The sequence below is a fragment of the Rhopalosiphum maidis genome, chromosome 1 (assembly GCF_003676215.2).
Source record: "Rhopalosiphum maidis isolate BTI-1 chromosome 1, ASM367621v3, whole genome shotgun sequence".
Lineage (NCBI taxonomy): Eukaryota > Metazoa > Arthropoda > Insecta > Hemiptera > Aphididae > Rhopalosiphum > Rhopalosiphum maidis.
Window position 1 is genome coordinate 38,198,777 of NC_040877.1, and position 21,413 is coordinate 38,220,189.

General features: G+C 25.3%; 1 protein-coding gene and 1 pseudogene across 1 annotated transcript; both read left to right on the forward strand.

The window, feature by feature from the left end:
- The first annotated feature begins 406 nt into the window (after positions 1–406).
- Positions 407–5,852, forward strand: LOC113549239 (annotated as a pseudogene).
- A 6,217-nt stretch (positions 5,853–12,069) lies between these two features.
- On the forward strand, positions 12,070–19,628 carry LOC113547796. Its single transcript, XM_026948296.1, has 3 exons — positions 12,070–12,244; positions 16,411–16,576; positions 19,126–19,628. Exons 2-3 carry the CDS (start codon positions 16,436–16,438, stop codon positions 19,363–19,365), a joined length of 381 nt encoding a protein of 126 aa, XP_026804097.1. The 5' UTR covers positions 12,070–12,244; positions 16,411–16,435; the 3' UTR covers positions 19,366–19,628.
- The last annotated feature ends 1,785 nt before the right edge of the window (positions 19,629–21,413 follow it).

Here is a 21,413-nt window from a genome sequence, read left to right on the forward strand (position 1 = left end):
GAAACATGTTTCCTCAAACGTTCTAATTGAAAATTATTAATATGCAAGCATTGATGTATAATAAGAGGCTGCACGTATTGTTTTTGTTTACTACCGGAGTAGTTTATTTTATATTTTTAGAAATGTCATATATTTTGTTATGTATAAATTAATAATTATATTATTTTAAGAAATCGTGCACTGAAAGTTTATAGTAACGTTGCTCATTGAATAAGTAATTAATCACGTAAAATCATATTTGAGTGTCCATTAACGACGTTAGCGCAAGTTTCTCCTTAAAACCGGACTAGTGTAAAAAACAACACTATAGGACCGATATTTGGATCACGAACTGTAATGATGAGCGGTGGTTTGCATAACAAAAGAAGTTTTTATTTTATATGGTTTTTCTAAGTATTGATACAATATGATTTCTATAAAAAGTGGTTTGCACAACGAGTTCAGTTTCAGAGGAGCTTCTACAGCTGTTCTGCCAAGAACAACAAGGATTGCATACAGATGGTTTTGGATTCAACACTATGATTTTTCTCAAAATAAGTGAGTTGCATATTTTAGTACCCATTATAGTATAATGTGTAGCATTTTTAAATTTCTGAAACGAGCGTAAGGCGTTTGGTATTTTGTACCGTAGATATTTAATTTGTTTACTTAGGTATTGTTATTTAGTCGGGTAATGGAATATGTAATAGTTGCTACAAAAGTTTCATTTACTCCTATGCATAGCCATTAAATATAATATAACACAGATAGGTAGTATGACCCACACGATTATCTCGCTGATCAATTTTTTTCAACAGAAAATTAAAATTGTAATATACTTATATTCAATTAAGTATTTTTAAATGCTATATGATTTATTGTTACCTTATTTTTAAAAATTTAAATTATTAAAGACCAATATATATTGCCGATGTAACTTAATAAATAATCTTGTTTTTTTTACATTTTTATTAAAAATTATAGTCTATTAATATTTTTATACAACCAAAAATAATTAAATAATTGTATACTTATATGGTTAGATTTATTTTAAAATAGAACCAATGACTTTGTAAACAGATACGTTGTTATTTTACTTTGTTTATCTTTTATTATTTTAAATTAAATTTAAGAGGATTCTATAGGAGGAGTCTTGGATTCATCTTTATAATACTCAACCTCCATAAGATTTTTGAAACCAATTTGCTATTTTTGGTTACTACATTTTTTTCTGATAAATTCACGTAATGTTTGGTAGTTTTTATTTTAAAACTACATTACTTGAAATATTTATATTCTCATTCAACATTTTAAGTTTTTTTTGATATTTGCTTTTATGTATGGTTCTGATTCTTTGACTTTTTCTATGTCAGAAACAGACAATAAGCTTAGTTCTTCTAACAATAATTTTTCTTCTAGTCTCTTTTTCTCTAGATTGAACATTTTTTTATATTTATGTACATATGATTGTTTTATCTTTTCATATTTTGCAACATGTTTTTTTTCCATATCATCTATTTTTTTTTCGAATTGCAGACGATAAGACAAAATTAGTCGTCGATAGTATTCTTTAAAATCTGCTAAATTCTGTTCTTTAAAATATCCAAATTCCTGTTTTAAATAATTTTCCCTCGACTTTAACGATTTTTGAATACTTGTAAACATTTTTTTCTTAGCTTCGATTTTATATTGTTTTTGTTTTACATCACATTTATTGTTTAAGTCCATCGTAAAAGCTGATATAGCTTCCTACAAACATTCTTAAATATAGTTAATACAGTTCAACTATACTAATAATTTATTATAAATTATAATATTACTAATAACTTTTTTTTTAAAGTATACAATTTTAGAAAATCAATTCGGGTATAATTGTTATATGAGAATGGGAGGCTAGTACGCTAGATTTTTTTTATTTTAAAATTTAATTGTTACAATATATGCAATAGCTATACAAAATATAAACAATGATTAAAATATGATATGATCTACTACATTAGCAATCTATTATATTACTATATCTAGAGCAATAAAACATTTTAAATCATCAACTTTATGTGCAGATTCTAGTAGAAAAAATGTGATCTAAAAACTTAACTTAACTTTGGTTGTCAAAAGTAAAAAATACCTTTTAGAATAAAATCGGGAAACACCCACATGCATAAAATAAGAAATAGCTTTTTTAATATATAATAGATTTCTTCTCCACGTCTCCAGTTAATTTAGTATTGACGATGCTGTTGCTTTTACATGTAGGTATACACTACACTCTTTTTGAAACTATCTATATACTCATTATTCAATATATATATATATATATATATATATATATATATATATTTATAATATTTATAATATTTATAATACTTATTTGGTACTATATACATTATAATTTGGGGTCACGCAGTGGTCAACGTTTATTAAAAAAGCATCTTAAGTCTTAGTGAATAATAAAAACATACTTTTCCTATTTAAGTTGTGAATACATTTTGATATTACTAATGGTTTTGAAAATATCTTCTGAAATAGATAAAAAAAAAATTGATATTGGAATGAAAATGAATTGAATAATACTCAATAATATGATTAATATGATATCAAGTATGATTTACAAAAAAATATTATGTTAAATTGTTCGGGCTTATGAATTAAAATATATGTACCTCACTATTTATTAACTTAGTAAATGGTATTGTTAAGTCAAAATATGAAAATATTTGTTTTTTAAAAACACAATAATTGTGATTAATGTATAACAATAAATAATAATGTTCTAAAAAAAGAAAGTTCAAAAATAATATGTCCCTACCTACTATATTATTATTGTCAGTATAAAGTTACCGCTATGTATAGTTAGGTTTATATATTATTATTATTTATAGTATTTGTACATCGTTTTGCTAAAACTAGTTATTTTATCAAAGCAACTTTCAATCTATGAAATAAATGATTGTGTTGAAATAACACGCATAAGATAATAGATTAAAAATAAAATATGTTACACCTTACATAATCAACGATTAGTTAAAGTAAAATGTTATTACTCAATGAATAGCAAACAACCGTTTAAATTGTTTTAAATCATTTTTCGAAAAGTTTAAGAACTCACTAACTTGAGGTTTAACATTATTTAATTTAAAATATGTGTGAACGTTCTTTAAATCGAACATTTAATTTAAAAAGTATTCCAATCGTAAACAGCTATTTATCAATAATTTTTATAGTTATATATTTCTGTGTTATACTCCAACGCATTTAATACCTACAGGAATAAGAATGTATTTTTCAGGATATATTTATTTCCGTACTTACGTTGAACTTATTCATGTGATATTTGGTAACCTCTAACAGTTTGTCATTGTATTCAGCTCGTATAAACGCTGAATCTTTCTCGAGTTGGTAATTAATTTTTTCCATTATAATCTCTGTTTTTTGCTTAAATATTTGGTTAAATTTTTGACGTTTGGGTTCAAAATACTTTTCTTTCAGTGCTGAACCCATTTCTGAAAACTTGATTTTATTAAAGTTTAATTTTATTTAACAACTATCACATACTTGAAAAAAGTACCTAAAATATATTTGTGCGTATTCGCTTGAATCTGTTGTGTGTGTCTCACAGGACCAAGTTTATTTTGAATCGCTATCCGGACATTTTTTTTTTCATCGATTCGTTTTTTTGACTTTGATTGAATTGGTTTATCTTTAAATTATCATAATATCATTAAAATTTGTAATGACGTGTTAAATTAATTAAATATTTAGAAAATAAAACAAAAATACATGCTTGTTTTTAATTAAGTAGTTATAGATAATTATTAACTATATAAAATAATTTTGTAAGCTAAATACATAGAATATTTAATTAATAACTCGATTCATTGATTTTTAAAATATTCTCAGTGATAAACTTATATTCATTTTTCTTATGAAAAACCAGCGTTAAATGATTATAAACACAATGTTTTACATGCATTCTTCGTAAATAGACAGATATAAAATATTGGAAAAAAGTGGCAACTTTTGTGTTTATATTTTAACATATAATTTATATTATATAAACTAAGAAATAGTAAGTACCAATAATTTGAGTGCATAGAACAAATCCATTTTTTGTCTTTTGAATATTACTCATTTCATAAAACTAGTAAATTAGCTTAGATTATTAAACTAAATAATTTTAAATCAAATATTAATAAACAATAATAACCTATATAAATATAACCAAGCAACTATTAGAATATATAAAATATATAAAGTAAATAATAAAAGTCAAATTTTGTGTAACTGCATACTAATAATATGAATTTATGATAGGTAATTATAAATTTTTAATTTTGATAAACTTATTAACTATAAAACTGAATATAAATTACGTATAACTTTTATACTTTAGATACTATAGTTTATTTAAAGATTTATTAAATTGTTACTCTGTACATTAATAAAATTATTATTGATTAATATTATATATTTTAATATTTATGTATAGTATTGGTGGGTATTATGTTATAGTAGTTTTGAAAATAATAATCTTTCAACATCTTTCTATTATCATCAAGTTATAGAAATATAGTTTTCTTATATTATTTATATACTGAACATCCACTCTTGCAACAAATATGCAATGAGAAATACACTAATGCTCAATTCGAAGCAAAAAAATATATATTTTTATATTATTTTATTATTAATACTATATTAGTGATAAGTACATAATATCAAATAAGTCGCTTAATTAAAGCGAGCTATACAGGTGTATACTATATATACAAAGTGTCAGATAGGTAACATTTACTTAATTTTGACAGCAATCAATATTAATCACTTATATGCACAATTTAAAAATTGTGCTCGTGTGACGTGTGTCAATAATAATATTATATAGTCTGTGTTCTAGCGATAATCATTGCATGGTCATCACATTGACAACAGCGTGGTCTGGTCAGTTTCCACAGTTTTACCACACGTTTCCTTCACCGACGCGTTCGCCAATAGCGTTTAGGCCATTCTTTCAAGAACCGTTGCTACCACAACGTTATTTTGTGCACCAACCACAGTTTCGACAACCGTTGGAACTGTACCAGCCACCGACTCCACCACCGACTGTGATGCGACAAAATCTGCTACCTTCACACGTGTTACCTACTCCATTGGCGTCACACCAAGTGACGACCACCGGCGTTCATCATCACGTATTCTATTACTATTTTTATTTGCCGGCTAAAGGCGAAACACCAACGACCAGCCGGACAGGTGACGACGGTCGTCAACTAGCACGGCAGCCATGCGCCGATTGGCATCCCATCACGACTACCCAATGTCCTCCGGTGTATCTTCCACCACTACCACCGCCGTCACCAACACCACCAACAACTCCAACTCCAACTCCGACGACATCAGTGCCTCCGCCGTCGCAAAGTCCTTGTGACGACGACACTGTAGTCGTGGACAATGTGGACTACTATCCTTTCGGTAGAACGACACCAATAGTAGTAGCTCCAGTAAACGGAGTTCGAAATGGGTCTGAAAACAAAAATCGAGACGGCTCGGAACCAAATCAAACGCATAAAATCCAGCCCAACTTCATTTTGGCCAACTATTTGCTGCCACCAGACAAATGAACCACGCCAGTGTCAAACGTCACAAAATTATAGGACATACATACATAATAATAATCATTATTTTTATACATAATATTATTTTACGTTGATTATTATTATACTATCGTCTTGTGTAACAGTTAATTTCGTTAGATTTTAATTCAGAATTGTATTTATCCAAAATTGATATTATAGTTAGTGCGATCAAATGAAGAACACAGTGATTACTATACGCCTATTGACTATTATTATTGTTTATGACTAATGTGTTAAGTATTTGTTATATTTTATAAATACATTATATTTATAATATTGTGAATATTGTGTATTTTCTCATTTTCTATTCATGAATTAACGGTGATAACTACTATTTAGTATCTAATTTTAAATTCTTAGACACTATCTTAAACTTGGACCAATAAAATTACAATTGGTATATTAAAATAAAATATTATGGGTTCTAATAAATTCTAGAAAATATAGTTATAAAAGTATAAAATAAAAATAATTTTTTCTAGAAGAAATCCATAAAGTACTATAATTTGAAATGATTTTATTTTAAATTATTTAAGTCCTTCTTTTTTTTTATAAAATATTTAAAACAACTTTTCCACTTGTTTGTATTATTATAATATAATCAATGATTATGATATAATATAATGATTTTTGGTTTAGTATTGAATAATTACTGGTAGTTTAATATTCCTTAATTCCAATAATGTTTAACATATCCAATAATTTTAAATATTAAGCCGTGTACCTATGTTAAGTTTGATCTGATAGTAATTAAATTGGTCTAATCAACTGAAAAAATTGTATAGAATTCGTATAATTTTTTAAGTACCTATTGAACAATTTTTCATATATATTTTTAAATAACTAGATTATAGGTCAAGTATTAAACTTACCTAATATAATTTTTGAAGAATAAAAACTTCATAGGTACAGCAAGTATTGAATACAAACTGCCTAAAAGTATATATTAATAACAAAATATATGGATACTTATTACTCTTTTGTCATTTTAATAAAAAATAATGTAACATTTCTTCATAAGTTGGTACTTGGTTTTAAACTTATTTGTGAATGTGTTTTAAGATAATTTGCTCTACCCACCATCTATATAATTATCTTTGTAGGTTGCAGTATAATAAAAATGATACTTTTAGAAGAATGTTGTATAATATGTGCAAGTTGGAACTTTAAGTTACATGAATAAAATTTAGTAAAAATGTACGATTTTTTATAGTAACCTATTTAAAATATCATAATATACAATGTACATAATGATAACTGATAAGTAATAATTTCTAATCATTATCTATGGAAAAAAATTGTATGGAATGAGCATAAACAATATAATAATCTATATTATATAAAAAGAACAACATAAACATACAATTATATATATTACATATATTAAACATAAATATACATTTAAGTTTCAACACTTATAAAAAGTTAAATAAAAATAGCTTAAATGAAAAGTAATAATGTACAAGACTTTTTCTTATAATGAACATGAAAATAAGTAAGAACTATATTCTAGCTAATTTGTAATATCTATATTTAATTTTTGAAGAAAATATTTTATAATTATAATTTTCTCAAAAAGAGTTTACTTGAAGAGTTGAAGATATGTAATTGTGTTTTGTAATCCAGAGGGCGTTGAGCCGCGTAGTCACGAATTCTTACGATAATTAAATCACCAACAAAACGTCATTATGTATAGTTAAATGACCTTAAAATTCACAAAAACTGGTGTTGAATCATCGTATATTTTTTGGCCAACTACCAAAATAACAAGATGAAAGTGAAATGATTCAAAGGAAAGTGACACAATTAAGTATGGTGAAATAATAATAATAAAAAAAAATTAATACATTTACGACAGGTTGTATAAGAAAAAACAAAAATATTCGTACATAAAATATATCAAATACAAATCATGTCATATGTGACATAAATGTGTTATATAATAATCACAAATTTCAAAAAATCAATCAGTTAAGACTTAAATACATCTTTCTTATTATCAATTTATCAATCAATATTAAATAATAATAGTATCGAGTACTTTCAGGTACATACGTACATAATCAAATTATCATAGGAACGTTATTGTGTCACTACTTCACTAGCCGCAAGATGTAAAAAAGAGACTCGTATAATATTATAAAAATATTATTTATTATGTAACTTGTTTTGTAAGGGGTTTTAAAATATGTTTTTATGATATTTGTTGATGCACCGAAAACGATTAAATAGTTTCATAATTCTGTTATATTGGTAGATTAAGAATTTAATTTAAATTGTTATTTAGAAAAATTAAAACTATAAAAATAATGAAAAACATGAAAAATTAAGGCTTAGATATTTAACAATGTGCTTTATGTGTTCTAAAATCTCATATTTAAAATATATTTTATTTTTGTGTATATTTATTTATAGAGAGTAACTAATAACATAATACATAGGTAACCATTTAAACTATTATAACTTAATATAAATAACTAAAAAGTGTGTACTAATCTTCTTTTAAAATTTAAACTTAATTTTTACTTCAAATAAACAAATAATTATTCCATAAATGTATTAAAAATAGGTAACTAGACATTGAAGAAAAATATATATATTAAATGTATTTATTATTACAGTAATCAAAATGTTACTGAAAATAAAAGTTATATATTATATTTGTAAAAATCAAATCAGTTATTGAATTTGATGTGATCGACGATCGTGTTTATTCATTATTCATATTATGATATGCTTAAAGTTGGTTTCTAATACTTTTACAGTATTTATCGATTTAAATATTCTATTTTGCAACTTATGCATAACTCTACTCAAATAAAATTGAAAGTTGAAATATGCATAGAAAATTCTATTTGGAAATGTATCAACTATAACCTTTTTTTTTTTTTTTTAAAAATATATTTGACTTTATTTGAAGAATTATGATCTATACATAGTACAATAAGTAATAATAATAAATTTACAGACAATTAATAGGAATAAGCACATGAGGAGGGAATCACATATTTGTGACACCTCTTACATTTATAAGTTTTAACTTAAGTTATCAAATCACGGCACCATTTTCTTTTGAGGCGTCTAGTTGAGTTACCCGGAAATGTTAGTGAAGTTAACTCATTGATTAATTGGCTAGGAATAACTTGAAGTTTGGCGTGGAAGCGTTTGTAGTAGATAGCAGCTGTATCGTCGATGGAAGGTAATTTGAGGTCGGAGTTTAGGGTCTCATTCGAAACGAACCAGGGTGCACCAGTGAAAACCAACTATAACCTATACATGATTTTATCAAACTCGTTTGTGGTTTTCCCCCATTCTAAACTTTAGACAACTTACTAACAAATGTCAACCTTTTATGCAAACATGCGGTATTGGATTACAGGATTACTGTACTATTTAAACGATAAATAATTAAAATACATAGCAGAATTAATTCATCAAACGTATACCATAATAATATTATTATTTATTTAACTGTCTAAATTTAAATCAAATCCTCATTTATCATTCATTGGACGTATTAATAGATATGTATATACCATAGTTATGTACTGTAATATACAATGAGAATTCTATGTGAAGTAATCCTTAAAAACAAACATTGTTAGAAGTGAATAACATGTAATTATTATTAAAATAATAAACAATTTTTTTTAAATATTAGAGTATACTGTACTTAGTACTTACATTGCATACTAGGAAAATATATTGATTGCATCTTTATCGTTATCAGTTAAAATTTATATTTTATATGCGATGTGGTTATATGGATTACATCACCTTCACCTTTTTACCGTTAGCATTAAAATATACGTGATTCAAATACAGCAGATATTTTTTAAAAACCTAAATAGAAAAAATACCTAACTTAGTTGTTACTCTTTTGATTTAAATTAACACTAATACTTAATACTGTGTAAATTATTTTATTCTTGGATTTCTTTCGTTTAATTTAAACTAATTAAGTATTTTATTATTACCTTATAATTATAATCTCTATTTATATTATTAATAGTGAGTCTAGTTACCTATTTTATTGATTCTCAAAATATTATTTTTCTTTTATCAAATAGTGATTTTGGGCCATATTCAATTATAATATTTACAATAGAAAAATCTTTATTTTAAATAGGTACCAGTCGATGGAATGCATTAAACCGTTATAATAAACAATAATACAATGTCTATAAGTATAAATTTATTAAAAGTTGAGCAATTAGATCCAAATATCTCATAGTGAGAATTAAAAAACAATTCACATAACACACATGTAGATACATTGTTTTTTGATGAGATAAGTTAACTAACGGCAAGTAATCAATATACGAGCATTCGTTTTTGTTAAAATATTATCTTTAAAATATACCAATAATTTTTATCATACTTAACATTTTGATATAGTTAAAAACTGTTGTTAAATCAATGTTGAATATTCTGTATATTTTATATAATATTTAAAAATAACTGTAATATAAACAATAAACATATGCCTATTTTTTTTTTTAACAAAAATTAACATTTGCATTTTATATGAGACAAAATTACTATAGTTTAGCTGTTTTAAGTATATGATATAGATGGAATAAGTTACTGTTTTGTATATACCTATAAATTGTAACATGACCGTAATTAATATTTAATAAGTTTGCTGTAGGTATGCGATTTTTTTTTTTTTTTTGTTAAGAATTTATTATCATTTAAGTAACTCTCAGAAGGTATGCTTATTATACAAGCGATTACATAAGTGTATATATATATATATATATATATATAAATTTAAGATGATGACATTTTTAACTAGTTTTTGAAAAAAAAAAACATTGGAATAAATTTAGTATTAAAATTATAGACTCAACCCTATAATAATGATATAAAATTATAGAAAAGTTTTTAATGTAACATGCAATACACGATATAACTTATAAATACATCATTTAGATTGAGTGCACCAACATTCATCACATGTACTCTATAAGTAATTAGTTTTCTTTTATTAGTCTGTTATACTATTCTATCAAATTTCTAAAATAAATTGTTATCAATAAATAACTAATAGTTAACATTGTTAATAAAAATAGAATATTTAAAAAAAAAGTACTTGTTTAAAACTTTTTAAACCATAGCTTGAATACAAGTATACCAATCAGGTACATAAAATTGGCATTAATTATGTCCTGTTAGTATAATATATAAATCTACATTTTTACTTTAATTTCAATACAATACGTAAATACGATGTTATAAATATAAAGAAAACAGATAACATTAAAATAATTAGGATATTCGTGAAAACCTTTTGATCAACATTTTTTCACGATGGATTTCTAGGTAAAATTAGGCAACGTATTCAATATTTATATTCAGTTAAACCTGACTTGAAGAACACATCAACACTCTCGAAAATAGCCGTTAAAAGATAGGTATTCTAGTGTATTTCGACCCGTCTATGATAAATTACTATGAATGTGGATCGTAATGTTTCTCCCTGATATCTTGATATCTTAGTTCAAACTCAAATGTAATTGTATACCGTATACGTATGAACACTATGAACACACCACACAAGAGTAGAGTATCGCCAGTAGCGACAACGAGACATTCGATTATGCATCAAGGCTGAACATGTACTCCTACATCGCCGATGACGATAACTTGAATTGCGTATGTATTTATAATTAATTATGTATATATATGTTTGTATCTTTGTATATATATACATGTACATAAATTAATATTATTTATCTATTTACTGGGATTTTTATAACATTTCTATTCTTCTTGATTCTATTGTATTGTGCATATAATCATAGAGTTTGTATAATACGATTATACCGAACAAAGTAAATTTTTTGTGTTATTCAATTTAGCACGTAAATCAACTTGATGTATGTGTTGTTACAATATATTAATTTATATCTCATGATATTAATGGGCATTTTCAATAATTGGAAAATGTAGGTTATATCAAAATTATTTTAATGTAACCTCCACGTATTTTATCTGTAGCTGACAATCGATTTTTTTTTTGTTTACTTATTTATTAGCTTACATATAGTACATATGTATAAAAAATAAAATTTTACCTATACATTGATGTTTTGTTATAATAATTATGTTTTTGCATTTATCGCCAACTTCAAGGATTTATTAAATGGGTAAATGGTCATGTTACTATTTCAAAACTAAAATGTAAACTAACGTATGAATACACACGAATCTGTACATTATATAGTGTACCTATCTATCTACTATTCACAATGACGCGCTATTCATTAAACTAATACAGTTCTATAGTGTTGTAAACGCTAATGTATAGCAGCATAAGAGATTTAATTAAATCGGCCAGGTATTGCTTAATACACGATTCAAGTCATCAGATAAGTACCAATAAGGCGTATTTTTATTAGTAGTGGTTGGTATTGTGGTGGAAAGTAGGACGAAGGTTCTAGTTGCACTACGACAGTTCCTGGCAAAACGCTTTAAACCTTCAACAGTGAAAGTATTATTTCGTTCTAGTACCCGTTAAGTGCAGTATTCTTACCACCCGGTATCACATTTTCCTAAATTTTCGATATATTTTTAGCCAGTGATTGACCATCACCGAAGTTTTCCAACGTCTTTCAATTACCTAGGTGAGTTGTTTTATTGAGTATTATTATTTTAGTTGGTTACTATATATAGTGTATTTTTTATATTTTTCAAAGTAGTTTATGTTAGAATAAATAGTGTGGAGTACTCGTGTTAATTTTTTAATATTCAGTATGAGCATTCGAAGTTCATATTTTGACAAAATTTAATATTATTTTAATGAAAAATATTTTTTATAAATATATTTTTATTAAAAAATCGTGGAGACTAAAAATTCATTATTTTGTTTATTATTATAATAATATTTACATGTATATATATTTATAGACATATATTTATATTTTTATATTCTATATACCACAAACCTATTCACATATCTATTCTACGTCACGTTAGTATTAACTATTATATATTATATTTTATATAAGTATATATATATATAAATGTATAATATTATAAAAATTAATAATATATAATAACAGGCATGGAATGTTTTCGAAAAAAATCAAACTTAATATATATTACTAATAAAAAATTAATATTCATAGTTATGAAAATTATATAATATAAAATATTCTTAGAAATAGACAGGTTTGTGTTCTTGCCAATTCGATAATTAGTAATTAAATTCAAATGTATTAAGTACATATCTTACAATAGCCAATTCAATGATGAGGTCCCTATAAAATATCTTTGAGTGAATTCCTTGTTTTTTGCATTTTCTTTAACTGTTTTCTTTTCTTTAAAAATGCCTTGCTTATATACAAAACTTAACAAAATAAAAACAATAAGTTTCCAATGTGTAAATAAATTCATAAATAATTAATTTTTAAATAATTTGTTTTTCGAATCAAAAAAAGAATCTACTTTATTTGTTTTTGGATTTTTATAATAAGCTTAATTATAATTTAAACATTTTAGTCTTAACATATATTATGCAATTTAACATTGAGCGACTTAAATTAGTTCTATTGTATTTTTATAATACTACTGTTTTTTTTTCGAGTAAGTAGTTACGTAAAAATACATGTAATTGCTGAAATATGCCCATGGGTAATCATTTTTATTAAATAGGAGAATCCAAATCTTTATATATGGAACTAAAAAACCAGTTGTCTAACAGGAAGCTTAAGATGAACCGATGCATGTCTTTATGAGCAATTACCTACTTTCTTTTTTGGCTCAATCCAATCAGAAAAACATTTTGTGCATTTGTTCACTAATAAATAACTATCATAAATCATGATTCACATGGATTCAGTATAAATTATAAATAATAGTGTATGCTAAAATAAGTGCAATGAATTATTTATGTATTGATTTATATAATATGATTATTAGATGCCGATAGGTATTAGAAATTCGATAATCTTGTTATAAGTGAGTACAGAGTATAGGAAAATCGATATTATGAATTATTTTATCACAGCCCAAAAGTTCAAAGTTACCTTTTTTCTATTATATTATAAATGATTGGAATTCATACAAAAAAAAAGTTCGCTTTAAATTAATATCAAGTACAAAAAGTAAATTACAGAAGTTATTGTTATCTTAAAGATAGGCGAGCACTATTATTAATTTCAAATGGAGGTTTTTTTACTATTAACGGCGTTGTATTGTTATATTGTTCATACTCTGTTTACTAGGAAATACATTTCTGATCTAAAATAATTAATATTAACTTTATAGGTACCTAATACATAATATTCAGTCCAATAAAATTAGTATGCAATTTACGGTAATTAATAATTATTTGTTGCGTTATAATGACAATTTATTATGAAATAAAATGAATTGAAAATTATAAGTATACGTAAAGCGAGTGAGAATTTTTCCTATTGATGTTACAAACTACAATGTTTAAACTCCTGCATTTTTTTGAATCATAAAATTTAATTCTTAAATGAACTTTTATTCTGTAATCGTTTTAATATAAAACCAGATAATGGTCCACTATATGATAAGATCATATTTTTGTTTGAAATTATTAATTTCATAAAGTGCATTTAAAATACACGATTAAAATAATTTAGTAAAAACTTTAACGTTGAGATTTTTTTCAATTGTATTTTAGTTGTCTTGTATGTCTAACAATAATATTCAATAGATATGTGAATATTTAGTTTAAATCATATAGACATTTAAGTATTATGAAAAATGTTATGTTTTGAATTAATAGTAAAAAGTATGAAATCACTACATATTCTTTACATAATTTATGTAAGTGTTTATAGTTCTGGATTTTATAAAAGCAATGCATTATACGTTAAAAAATAAAACTCAAATAACATAATATTATTGATAGGTACGGTGTATGATAACTATAGTACAGGAAAATAAGAATCCACGACTACAATATAGAGGATAAGTATGTAGTAATTATTAGCATAATATAAAACTTTCAGTGAACGAATATAAATTGTGAAAAATATCATGCCACGGTATTTTCGATCTATATTGATATAGAACACTATGTATATAACACTATGTATAGTAATTTGCATCGCCATAGAATATTATGTCCAAATATCTAAATTTAAATAACCTTGTATTTCTAAACAAGCAACTCATGACGCACACAAAAAAATGTATGTAACATTTACAGTATAAACAATATGTAATATTACTCAACACAATTAAACTGGTTGCAAACTGTGCGCAAAGTCTGAGCTAGTTTTTCTGGAAAAATAGTTTTTTTTTTTTTTAAATAATAATTTAAGCATGTGCTACGAAGAACGTAAGTGTGCCCATATATAAGTATTGATCTAAATCACGACCCATATACATAGTTTACGATGAGGACGAATTGATAACTGCACTAGTAGACTACAGAACAATCCATGTTGTTATAAAATAATGATTTTTATTTTATTATAATAGTTTCTAGTTTTCCATTCATACTACGTTGTCGCTTATGAAAATATTGATTTTTCATCTTCAGTTTGTTTATAAGCTAGGTGACGTATTTTGAACACATGGTTTATGTGTGTCAAGTAGAAATGAAAATGTGCGACCTTTTTAAGTCCTTATCATCACATATTTCAACCATTCATATACGCAACACAAGCGTGATGGTTATTTGTCAATTTTAATATTTTAATATTCATAATAGCATCTCTACCACGGTATACTGCAATAGTAATATTATAACGTTATTATTATTATTGTACTTATGGCTAAGGTCTAATACAAATATTTAAGTTCTAACAACGGATTATTTTCAAATGTTGAACGCGTGACTTTTTTTTTTTAATGAGTTTTCAATATTATAATAATTTAAATACAATTTTGTATTAATCGGTATACGGTAATTCAAGTTTTCAATTTATTCAACGAAAAACGAAATGAATAATAAATAATGACAAAAACATTTTTAGCGGTGCGCAGTGGCGCGAAAATGCGGGATTGTAGGAATTTTGAGTATTTGTCGAACCCGGGGGATAAGATACGCAAACCGCCGCCAAAGACTTGACCGGGAACTATGCGGTATTGAGATTAAACCAAAATGTGACCTAATGGTTTATTTATGGTAGGTAATCGGATGTTTTGTCATTAGAGACACGCGTAACACGCACTCTTCTCGTTGTGATAGTTATGCGAAATAATGGCTTAAAAACGACGATGACCAATGACCATTATACTATTATTATACTGTTCTTTAGTATTTTAGTATTTATCACTAAACGTTCAAATATTGTGTAAATAACGAGTATCTATTAATTAACGAGACATATAATCATTTGAACATTGCCGTTTTAATGTTAATATGTAATAACAGAGGTGAAAAATCCAAACTACGGGAGGTCAGTGTTTTTTTTTTTTTTAAATTTATTATTGTTATTTAATTTTTGAGATTTAACTGTTTGTCCGTTTAAGTTATTTTTTTCATTCAATGATCAGCCTCTTAGAACATTATTGTCGTCAATAATGCGATGCTCTGCAGTCAAGAGTACATACACCGGATACTGTAGGAAAGGTCACATCTTTAGACTCTCACCGTCTAGAGTTCCGGTAAACCCTCACTCACCAGTCACAGGAAGTGCGCTGGGAGATTTCCGACTATAAAATAACTCACGAACGATTAACTCCCTTATAATAAATATCGACGTCCGGCAACCGCGATAGCCGTGGTGCTTGGATAAAAACAACTTAATATTATCATTAAATGTACCTTACTCCACGTTTTTATGTATATTTTTCTGATTCGCAGACACTCAAAAAATATACATAGTAACATGTATATCAAACTTCTTTTCTTGGCATTTACAATCACGGCTTTCACGTCGGCACGCCCTCAACAATTGCCGTTATCTCTAGTGCCACCCGTCCAACAGGGTTTCGTACCACCGCCACAAAACAACGCCATAAATCCTTCAGTAAGTCCGCACGATAACTATTTATACCTATAGGCTATAACTAAAGTGTGCCCTAACCACCGTTCGCTTCTCGGATAATGTTGGTCGATTCTTATGTTATTGACACGTGTCGTATAATATGTACAAAGTATACGTCGTTATTCATTACTTATGAGTATTAATATTTAACCATAATTTATTAACAACATAAATTATTTTTACGGTTTTTGAAACGCGTTTCGTTTAGTTAAAATACAAAAAAAAAAAAAAATACGATTTAAAGAAATAGGTAATCAATAGAAAGAAAGATTTAAAATAGTTTGTTTAAAGATTTTATAGATGTATATTATAAATTATAAAATATATCAAAAAATTACAGACGTAATGAATACTAATATTAAAGTAACATAACATTATTCAATATTTTAATATAAATACACGCAATATTCATAGAAACTGATGTTTAGCAATATATTTTCAGATATTAAAATTTGAATCCTGTATCTGTAAATTAAAACTAAATATAAATATAACAATAGAATTTTTTTTTTAAAAATAGCACTCAATTTATTTTACATTCCTATACTATTTATAGTTTAAACGAGTATTTTATGTTTGTATAAATAATGTTATTAAAATGTTCCATAATATTTATTAAATTTTTTTTTTGAGGTTTATTAAACACAAAATTATTGTATACATCAAAAATACTAAGACAACTTTACTGAATACATTTTATATTTTGTGAATTAAATTTATAGTCTATTGTATTTTTAAAAAACTTTCCTTTTTTATAATCAAAGATTTGCCAGTCAATTTAATTAATATTAATTTTTAATAATATTTCAATATACGATTAAAATCGAGTGCGATTTCTATTTACATTATTTGTTCACCTATTTAATTTTTAGTTCATGGTTACAATTGTCATCATATTTTATTATTTACTTGAATTCTGATGACCGTGTCAAAGGTTAATAGCGAAAATACGTTAATATACATAGTTTCCTTGGACTAAAACGAAGACAATTCAAAAACGTTATTTTAATATTTATATAGATAGAATAAAAATCGCAAGTGAACCGTTAAGTGAAAAAATTGCTTTGAATATACAGCTAGGTTATAAGTTTATAACATTCATATTTTACGTAATTTCTTAACTTCTAAAATAGTAATTTAGAGCAATTTGTATTAAATTAAAGTTTTAGGTATATTGCACTACCCATAAAAAAATGGCATGCATAGTAGTTATATATAGTTATAACTTTTATAAAAATAACTAATAAAGTGTGGTTCAAGTTATACCTATTGTATTATTCGTTGTTGGTAGTGTTGGAGATTACCTATATTGATTTTTGGACGTGACGCAGATTACAATATATAGTTTATACCTACTTTTTTTTGTGTAAATAACATACACCTTTTTTAGCTCTAAGGTAACATATATTAATCGAATTAATAAGACCACCCATATTATATTAAATTGTAGAAACACATGACTTATATTATTCAATTGACGCAATGCATAATGTAAAAAATTGTTATTATCATCAATTAAGTGATCAAAATACAACATTTGAAATAATATGTTAAGCATGTTTTAATTTATTAAATGTTCTATCAATAATTTAAGTTACCAGCTCCTATAGCCTATATTATTATTAAATCAAATTACCAGACTGTCAAAACTATTTTGGTGTAGTTTCGTCCTAAATAATAACTAAACCAAAAGTAATCAATATGGACTATTTTATATCCCTCAGAGTAAAACATGTCTGAATTGTACTTTTACGCGTGTTTACTATAATTGCTTGGTAAGAGCCTTATTTTTTTAGTGGATGTGGAGGGGAACCATTTTTTTATTATGCTGCATGTACACACATATACACTTATTAACACATATTATAACTACTACGTGAATATATTTTTTAAGTATTCTTGTCACCTCAATACAACACGCTTTTCAAGGAACACTTATTACTTCTGACTATGTCAGCTTGCCTAGTTTTAACATACTTGTCTTTTAAACAAACTAAATAGTTATAAACATATAATTTGATTTAGATACTATTTACGTAATATTGTACAATTATTTTGACTAAAGATCGGATTTATATGCATTTTAAATTATAAAATACGCATGCAAATACGCGTTTAAGAAACTTCAAAAATATGCTTAAAGATCACAAAGTATGCAAAATAATTTTTAATAATTTATGACCATTGGCCTGATTGCCTGAAATATTAAACAGTAAATACTGTATAGAAAAAAATCTTAGAAGGCAAGAAACTCTAATATTTCCTATAACTATTCGTAAACTTAACCTAGTTAGGATTGATTTCAACTTAATTTTTTTTTTTTTTGAAACAAGAATTGGACTTTCTTAATTGAATGGTTAGTCTCTTCGTAAGCATAAGTATACTATAAGCAGTATAAAATAATAATAATAATAACATCTGACAAAACTCGTATGAAAATTATATTAGACAACTATTGTTTATTCATTATAATATAATAATTATTACATACAATATTATTTAAATATCGAACATTTTGTGTATTCTTACAGATTAACTCTATCAGTAAACCAACCAATCCTATTGTGGTGGCCGCGTTTCAAAGGGATGCTTTGTTGCCTCCGCACATGCAGAATGCGTTTTACAAGAACCCGAAGATAGCAGAAAATTTGGCCCAGAACAGTTGGTTCGGCCCTGGCGAGCAACACGCTGTTAATAGGGAAACGGAAAAGATCCCTAGAGAGAAAATCTTTCTCATCCTAAAAAACGCGGGACTATTACCCACACCTTAATTCGGCATAATAGGATTATAATAAATATTTAATACAGATTGAATACAACACATTAAATTAACTGTAAATTTTATATTTTTTCTGAATCAAACGTTTAGTTCGTTTTTTGTATATTTTTTCCACCGAACGATATTTTAAACAATAGTAAATTATGGCATGTTTTACCTAAACATGTATTTTTTTATTATAAATACTGTATATTAATTAATTACATCACATCGTGTGTGTGGTTTGTTTATTGTATTTTGTAAATAGAAAATAATTGTAAAATTATATTATAATTTATAATACTTCATAATATAATATTATATCATCGTTTTTATAAGTAAAATGTTGTTTTTTATGATTACGCGTACTAGCGGAATAACAAGTAATTGGTTAATTTTACAAAAAAATAAAATAATAAATTTATTTTAGAATATCAACCTTTTCATTATATTTGCGTGTACATTATAACTTGTTAGATTATAACCTGTATTTATATATATGATGTATGCAACGGGGTAGTTGGAAATCGTCACTATTTGTTATCTTAATATATTATAATACTTGGTATTTGTTTTATTTAGATTATGTTTTTATTCTCTACATCCGATATTTGCGCAATTTATTTTAAATTCAATATTAAAATATTGATGTCAGTCACAATAAAGAATTGTGTGTATTAAAAAAAAAAAAAAACTAATATGCAATTCTAATACCAATGAATAAAATGCTAAGTACTTACATAGAAAAGCAATCGTGTTGGTTCAATGTAGTATCTATATTCTATAATATATTGTAAACTGTTGTTGTATTACACTTTTGCAATTTCATATTAGAATTATAAAATTAAACAATGAAGATATTTATAAATTTGTATTCTTCTGAAAAAATTGTAATACTTATACGAGCTACACTCCTTTTCGGTAAAAAATTATTTATATTGATATTATTATGATATAACTGTTTTAAAAATATTTTGCTCTTTTCAAGTTATCAGTAATGATTTGAAACTTTGAAATTTTTAGTTTTTATTTATTGTTATTGATTCAAGTTTTTTTCTCAGTTAAAAACCTTGAAAATTGAATACTTACACCATTTTTTATCCGTTAAATATCAAAAATATTATATCAAAAAGCACAATTTTTTTTGTCAGCGTATAAAATTTAAATTTTGATATACGATGGTTGGGGGAATCTTGTTACGATATTAGCTATCCTGGGACGATTTTTTATTCCTTATGGATAAGTTTTCCGTAGCTGAGGGTTAGAGTACCATGTATTAGGTGTTTATCATTAATAATATACGTTCGATTTATACATCTATAATAATAATTATTATATTTAAAATAAATCTTTACTGTTTTGAAAGATGAATGTTAATAAATCAATAAGTGTATTGCTGATTTCACTCGTGTTGAATAATTCGGACGTGTTGAAAAGTGTATATTTTGTATTAGCCAATCATATAATATGTTTATTATATATTATATATTTATATACATATATATAGTGCGTAACAAATGTTACAATCAATTTTTCATTTAATGATTTTAGTTATTTTGTTGTAATTCAAAAAATATTAATTAATCGTAGGGACTTGCCTTAATGTACATTATTAAATTAACGGCTCATATAACAAGACTGCTAAACAACAACAACGTTTTTTTACCTAAACATAAATAAACGGTTAAGTTGTTTCGTAATATTTGTTACTTAGCTTTTAAAAACAAATAAAGTTGTTTATACGGTAAAGTACTTAAACACGTTAGAAAGTTATAAGTTCACAAGGAATTGACATAAGTTGTTTTCAGCTGTTATGAAATTGCATATTATAATACTAATACGATGTGTTTATAGTTAAACTAAAAACAAATACAAAAACATGAAAATACAATATTAACCTTTATTATTTTTTACCATAATAAATAAAAATAAAATTATTGACACATTTTGAAATTGATTATATTTGACAAAATCACATGTAAAAGTAAACACTAGGTACCTACTTAAATTAGTAATATATTACTCAGTTAAGTACAAAATATAACCAAGTTTTATAAAAAA

What these genes read in the sequence shown, in the direction of transcription:
- LOC113547796 (XM_026948296.1), top strand. Translation starts at nt 16,436, where the DNA reads ATGTATATCAAACTTCTTTTCTTGGCATTTACAATCACGGCTTTCACG. An exon ending in ACAACGCCATAAATCCTTCA is followed by an intron (nt 16,577 to 19,125) that starts GTAAGTCCGCAC and finishes GTATTCTTACAG; the next exon opens with ATTAACTCTATCAGTAAACC.